A 7277-nucleotide genomic window follows, 5' to 3' on the forward strand; every position below is an offset into this window, starting at 1 on the left:
CACTCTGACAGTGGAGGAGGCCTAGGACAGAAAGTTCAGATTGGGTGTACGGAACAGGCTGCCAGAGGAGGTAGTTGTGGCTGGGACTAGTGTAGCTGGGACATGTTGGCCGATGTGGGCAAGTTGGGCTGAAGGGCCTGTTTCCACACTATCACTCTATGGAAAGTGATCAATATTGTTGTTGCTGCCAACTATCACAAAACATAGAAAAGAGAGTCAATATAGTTACATACTTGGGCCAAGTCTCACTTCTTGGTGATGAGTAAAGTAATGTATGAGAGAGGGGGTCACAAGAGATCGCAGATGCTGGAATCTGGAGCAAAAAAGCAACATATGTGCTGGAGGCACTCTATGTCAAGTAGCATCTATGGAAGAAACAAATTATTGGCAACCAGTGGTGCTGGTCCTTCCACCGGTCCTGAAGCAGATTTTCGAGCCATAGCGTCAATAATTCTCTCCACAGATGCTCAATCTGCTGTTCCTCCAGCATTTTGTTTTATAAAGGATTGTGTTTGTATTGTATCCCACTATAATTATAAAACCTGCTTAATTTCTAATATTTTTGGTTACTGCTTTAACATTTCATAAAGCATAATGTTTTTTTTAATTAATTAATCAGATTTTGCTGAGACTGCAGAGCGTTAGATTTCAATAATGCAGCACCTCTTTTGAGAATTTGTTTTAAAAATAGTGAAATTTGGTTGCGTTTCCAAAATAACAAAATGTGTCCTTAATGGAAGGTCGAACGAGAGCTTTCCCTACCAAGAAGCATCGACTTATGTAAATTGGATAACATTATTATTGGAGAAAGAAATATGATCAATGACTCTGCTTAATTTAATGTGCTGAAACATTCCTGAGGCTGTATTGTCTACAACATTTTCTTTTTGAAGAATGCAATATAAACTCAATCTGTTTAAAATACAATGCTTTGCTTTATAATGACCTGTTTCTATTCCAGTGTGAAGGAAGAAGTGTTTTGGAGAAACTACTTTTACAGAGTGTCACTTATCAAACAATCAGCACAGCTTACTGCTTTAGCTGCTCAACAACAGGCAGTTGACCATGAGGAGAGGGAAGATAGCAATGCAGATGATTCTCATTTGACAGGTAACAGACTGTCTGCAGAATTTAGACAAATTATATTCTTCATACAATAAACCTCGCTATGAGTAAATTTGTACTTTCTGCACCCTTTAGAATGTTCCAGTTATGTGTCCTCAATTTCATTTTGAACTGGGTCTTCAAAGGAGTTTTCCCCAACTTCCAACACCAATTCTATATTTACCTTGAGGCCGACTGGTGGGGGGGAAAAAATTAACACCAAGTTAAAATAGGTTGCCAGTGGTTTTCTGATTAATTGTTTAAGTGGAGGTGAAACAGTTCACAGCTGGCTAGTAAACAATGCCATTTGTATTGACAGTAGCCATCCTTCAATGAGACCCCCCCCCCACCCCGTCTTATTAGCACCTTTACCTGTAGAGAATGATCAATTTATAAGTGTAGAATGTCCTATATGTGGTGGTGGGGGGGATATAATTTGGGGTGAATGTCTTCTTGTAGGGTAAATATATTCCAAATCACGCTATTTGTAATTTGTAAAAAAAAAAATTGAATCCAGTCAAGAATCTCAAATGATATGCATCACAGTTTCAAAAATATAATTGTTATTGGGTTTAGTCAGTGGATTTGATCAAAATAAGATAATATATATAAGCATCTGGATAAACAGGGTCTGATTAGGAACAGTCAGCATGGATTTGTGCCTGGAAGGTCATGTTTGACTAATCTTCTTGAATTATTTGAAGAGGTTACTAGGGAAAATGACGAGGGTAAAGCAGTGGATGTTGTCTATATGGACTTTAGTAAGGCCTTTGACAAGGTTCCTCAAATAAGGTTGGTTAAGAAGGTTCAACTGTTGGGTATAAATGCAGGAGTAGCAAGATGGATTCAACAGTGGCTGAATGGGAGAAGCCAGAGGGTAATGGTGGATGGTTGTTTGTCGGGTTGGAGGCAGGTGACTAGTGGGGTGCCTCAGGGATCGGTGTTGGGTCCTTTGTTGTTTGTCATGTACATCAATGATCTGGATGAAGGTGTGGTAAATTGGATTAGTAAGTATGCAGATGATACCAAGATAGGGGGTGTTGTGGATAATGAAGAGGATTTCCAAAGTCTACAGAGTGATTTAGGCCATTTGGAAGAATGGGCTGAAAGATGGCAAATGGAGTTTAATGCTGATAAATGTGAGGTGCTACACCTTGGCAGGACAAATCAAAATAGGACGTACATGGTAAATGGTAGGGAATTGAAGAATACAGTTGAACAGAGGGATCTGGGAATAACCGTGCATAGTTCCTTGAAGGTGGAATCTCATATAGATAGGGTGGTAAAGAAAGCTTTTGGTATGCTAGCCTTTATAAATCAGAGCATTGAGTATAGAAGCTGGGATGTAATGTTAAAATTGTACAAGGCATTGGTGAGACCAAATCTGGAGTATGGTGTATAATTTTGGTCGCCCAATTATAGGAAGGATGTCAACAAAATAGAGAGAGAGTACAGAGGAGATTTACTAGAATGTTGTCTGGGTTTCAACAACTAAGTTACAGAGAAAGGTTGAATAAGTTAGGTCTTTATTCTCTGGAGCGCAGAAGGTTAAGGGGGAACTTGATAGAGGTCTTTAAAATGATGAGAGGGATAGACAGAGTTGATGTGGATCAGCTTTTCCCTTTGAGAATAGGGAAGATTCAAACAAGAGGACATGACTTCAGAATTAAGGGACAGAAGTTTAGGGGTAACATGAGGGGGAACTTCTTTACTCAGAGAGTGGTAGCGGTGTGGAATGAGCTTCCAGTGGAAGTGGTGGAGGCAGGTTCGTTGGTATCATTTAAAAATAAATTGGATAGGCATATGGATGAGAAGGGAATGGAGGGTTATGGTATGAGTGCAGGCAGGTGGGACTAAGGGAAAAAAGTTGTTCGGCACGGACTTGTAGGGCCGAGATGGCCTGTTTCCGTGCTGTAATTGTTATATGGTTATATGGTTTGCTAACCTTTCCCAGCATGGCAAATTGACAGTATTTTATATTGATACTACTGATTATTTTTAGGCTTATCCTCCTATGTACATCCTCAATTAAATGCAAAGCATTTTATCTCCTGCATTGGATTCTGAAAATCTTTATTTACATTTGTTATTGAGCAATGAATGATTTATAATAAATGTTTTCTTGACTTTTCAGAAACAATGCGGTCAAAAACACCACCATTTCCAATCAAAACTCAAGCAGAATCTCAAGAGGTAACATATTTTGATGAGCATAGCTTATTACTTCCATTGAATGCTTGGGTTTTGCCCATTAATGTAAACACATTGCTTCTTGAAATAATCCACACAAATATTTTGTTTAATGCTCTTCCTATCAGGAGGAGGAGGAAGAAATTTCTACAAGTCCAGGTACTACCGAATTTATTAGTGATGCATACGAAGGATGCAATTTGAACCAAGAGAATCTACGGAAAGAAATTAAACAGCTGGTGTTGGATAAAAAGGATGGTGATTCAAAAGAAGGTGACACAAACTTAATAGCTATTGCTGCCAGTTTTTTTCCAACACTTCAATTGAGTATCATAAATTTCGAGATGTAATTGTTTTTATCTAAACCATATGTTGTTTAGTCAGCTGCAAGAAATGCAGTAATGCTAAAAATATTTTGCAGACTTGGCTTTCTATATTTTGTAGCTATCATGTAATTTGTTATTTACCTAATATACGTTTTAATACATTTTAAGCCATTAATTGGATTTCAGTGGTATGTATCAGTGTTATTGCTACAATAATGTTAATTAATGCTAAACAGCAATTGTAACATTCACTGGAAAATAGAAAACTTTCTGATTAATGTAGAACACAGATTAAAGGGATTATGATCTCATCGAGCCAATAAATTAGCTGGGTCTTGAAGAACAGAACATCTGCTTCTTAATCTTTGACAAATCAAAGAGATACAGCATGGAAACAAGCCCTTTGGCCCAACTTGCCCATGCCGACCAAGATGCCCCATCTGCACCAATCTCACCTGTTTCCCATAATCTATAAAAAAAAATCCTATCCATGTCCTTTGTCCAAATTTTTTTTTAAATGTTCTTATAGTACCTGCCTAACTACCTCCTCTGACACAAAAAGCTGGAGTAACTCAGCAGGACAGGCAGCATCTCTGGACAGAAGGAATGGGTAATGTTTCGGGTCAAGACCCTTCTTCAGACTAACCCAGCATCTGCAGTTCCTTCCTACACACCTCTGGCAGCTTGTTCCATATACCAACCACCCTCAGTGTAGGAAAAAAGTTGCCCCTTGAGTTCCTATTAAAGCTTTCCCTTTTCACCTTAAACCTATGTCCCGGGGGAAGGTGGGCAGTGGTATAATTTAGACCATGCATCACTATTTAAAAATTAGGATCTCCCATTTAAGAGACAAATGAAATACATGTTTATCTGAGGCTTTGGACGCAAAGTCCTTAAATCCTTGAAGGTATTGGTAGTTATATTTTTGATAAAGGCATGAAAGGTTACCCTGAGTGGATGGAATCTGGAGTAGAAATTGCAATTAATTCAGCCATGATTGTATTAAATGATGGAGCAGGCTTGAGAGCCAAGTGGCCTGTTTGTACTCTTAATTCTTCTCAAAACAACATTCAAGAACATTGTTGTATATTGTATTTAATGCAGATACGTGTGAGGTATTACATTTTGGGAAGTTCAAACAGGTCAGGGCCTGGACAGTGAATTACAAGGCTCTGGGAAGTGTCGTAGAGCAGAGTGCTTGTTGTTAATAAGGTTTTCATTGCATATGAGAATCTAGCACAGGTACAGTTCCCTGAAAGTACCATCACAAGTAGATAGGATGGTAAAGGCTTCTGATACATCAGTCAGAATATTGAGTATAGAATTTGGGACATTGTGTTATAGTAGTACTGGACGTTGGTGAGGCCACATTTGCTATATTGTGTTCAGTTTGGTCACCCTGCTGTAAAAGGTATGTCATTAAGCTGAAAATAGTGCAGAGAAGTTACGCAAGGATGTTGTCAGGACTTGGGGGCCTAAACTGTAGGGAGAGATTAGGCAGGCTAGGACTTTATTCCTTGAAGCACAGGAGGCTCTTCATATGATCTTCATAAAGGTGTATAAAATCATGTGGGGAATTGATAGGGTATGGATAGAGTATTTTACCCAGAAGAATGGATTCAAGTGTGAGTGGAAAGATTTAATAGGAACCTGAGGGTCAACTTTTTCACTCAGAGGGTGATGGCTATGTGCAATGAGTTGTCCAAGGAGGTACAATAACAACATTAAAAAACACTTGGACAGGTACATATGGATAGGTTCAGAGGGATTTGGAAAAATACAGGCAAATGAGACTAGCTTTGGTCGGCATGGACAAGTTGGGCTGAAGGGCCTATTTCCATGCTTTTAGACTGACTCTTACAGATTGTGAATTTTGCTACAAATGCATCCATTTATCATGAGCTTCATTTTTCAACAGCATCTGCTGACTGGGAGAGAGAACTGCAGCAGGAACTTCAAGATTTTGAAGTAGTGGTTGAGACAGAAAAAGCAGATGAAAATTGGGATAAGGAAATTGAAGAACTATTACAAGCTGAGGATTGAACTGAACAATGGTGCTCTCCGATACTTTCACCGGCACACAACTCAACGGGACCAGCATGATTCTTGAATTTTCTTCACACGGTCACCTGAACAGATAACTTTTTTAGTTTGTGAGTATTATTCTGAATAAAATGGGATGAATGATTCATCCATAATTCAGAGTAATTTACCTCTATGTTCTCAAGGCAGGTGAGAAAAGTTGTGTTTCTAATTACAGGGATTTATGCTTTCTGTGTTTATATCTACCATTAATACTACTTATTGCATTCAATACAGGTGTTATAGTGATTTATAGGTGAATATTGCAACAAGCAGATATTTTGTGTTCTGATTAGTTAATTGTAGTGTACACCAGAGATCAAGAACATTTCTAAGTGCTTCATGTGAATAAGGGTTTTCATTGCACCATGGTGCATGTGAGAATGAACTAATATGAATACAAAATATTTGTCTGGTTCAAATATATTTATGATAGGGATGCAATTTTTTTTTGTTCAGTTAACAGTTAGATAGCTTCCTTAAGTTAGTTATGGATCTAATAAAAGTTTAACTGAACTGAATTAAAAATGGTTTGTGGGAAATAGTGACGGATTTTAATTTTTTTCAGACCTATAAATCAGATTAGTTCAGAAATAATCCAAAAATGATTGCCATGCGTATAGATTAATAATTTTCATTTTCTGAAGTAAAATCTAATGAACTGCAATTGTTCCATAATTCGTGTGTTTTCAAATAAACATAATCTCTTGATTTTTATGGGATTTTTTTGAAAATTGTGTTTGGATGCATTTCTTTAAAATTCACACATTGTGGAAAATTGCATAATGTATGTAATTTCATTTTTGCCAAAAAATATTTGTCACACTTGCAAGGTTGGAAATGTAGAAATATTTATAATTTTGCTTTGCTGTTTATATTTTTGTGAAATATAAATCCTGTATTCGTATTAATTCTGAAAGCTATTAATGATTAAAAACACTTATATTTTCATAATAGTTCCCCTACTCTAACATTTATGTGGTTTAAACATTCTAGCCTAAGTCATCATTTTTCTCTTAATTATCATTTGTTAACATGTTCTGGGCCGACCTGTCATCTTCCTGATGAACAACAGAAAAAGTTGGTAAATTGTTTGTTGTGATTTGGATATTGTCATTTGCATTGCATTCCAGCCTGGATTCATAACTCGCCTAAAAATGAGGTCTTTGGGTGTTTCCGTAAAATGCACTTTGTTTCATCACAACACAAGGCTTGGATAAAAATTTGATTTGCTATTAAGTTGTACAAAGTTTCATTTCCAAGCTAAGTGTAACCTATGGATGCTTAATAAAAAGTTTTCTTTAGATTCATTTTATTTATGATAGTTTACTGTTCTTTTGATGCATATTTGACATAAATTCATGTTAGAATGTAAATGATAAATGCAATGGTTCAAAATAAGCGAGTTCGGTATTCTGAAAAACGCAAGGAATCATGGGATTTGTCAAAGGCCACTCGCTATAAAGAAAAAGCAAACAACTGTATAAACTGTATAAATTCTTATCTTCCTAATTTATGTGTAAAAATATATTTATTCTGAGGAACAGGGGTGCCAGGTAGCAGGAGAGCGGGGTG

At 37.1% G+C, this 7277-nt stretch overlaps 1 protein-coding gene across 2 annotated transcripts in view; it reads left to right on the plus strand.

Moving 5' to 3' along the window:
• Positions 1-7017, plus strand: part of syap1 (synapse associated protein 1) — a 32555-nt gene extending 25538 nt beyond the window's left edge. The window contains exons 6-9 of one of the 2 annotated variants that reach the window (XM_033032728.1): positions 962-1110; positions 3239-3297; positions 3423-3567; positions 5539-7017. In XM_033032728.1, coding sequence (XP_032888619.1) covers positions 962-1110; positions 3239-3297; positions 3423-3567; positions 5539-5663 — 478 coding nt within the window. In that variant the 3' untranslated portion in view covers positions 5664-7017. The remainder of the gene's footprint in view (positions 1-961; positions 1111-3238; positions 3298-3422; positions 3568-5538) is intronic. The other variant, XM_033032729.1, reaches the window with a different exon arrangement.
• Positions 7018-7277: the final 260 nt, after the last annotated feature.

This window comes from Amblyraja radiata, chromosome 14 (genome assembly GCF_010909765.2).
Source record: "Amblyraja radiata isolate CabotCenter1 chromosome 14, sAmbRad1.1.pri, whole genome shotgun sequence".
Taxonomy (NCBI): domain Eukaryota; kingdom Metazoa; phylum Chordata; class Chondrichthyes; order Rajiformes; family Rajidae; genus Amblyraja; species Amblyraja radiata.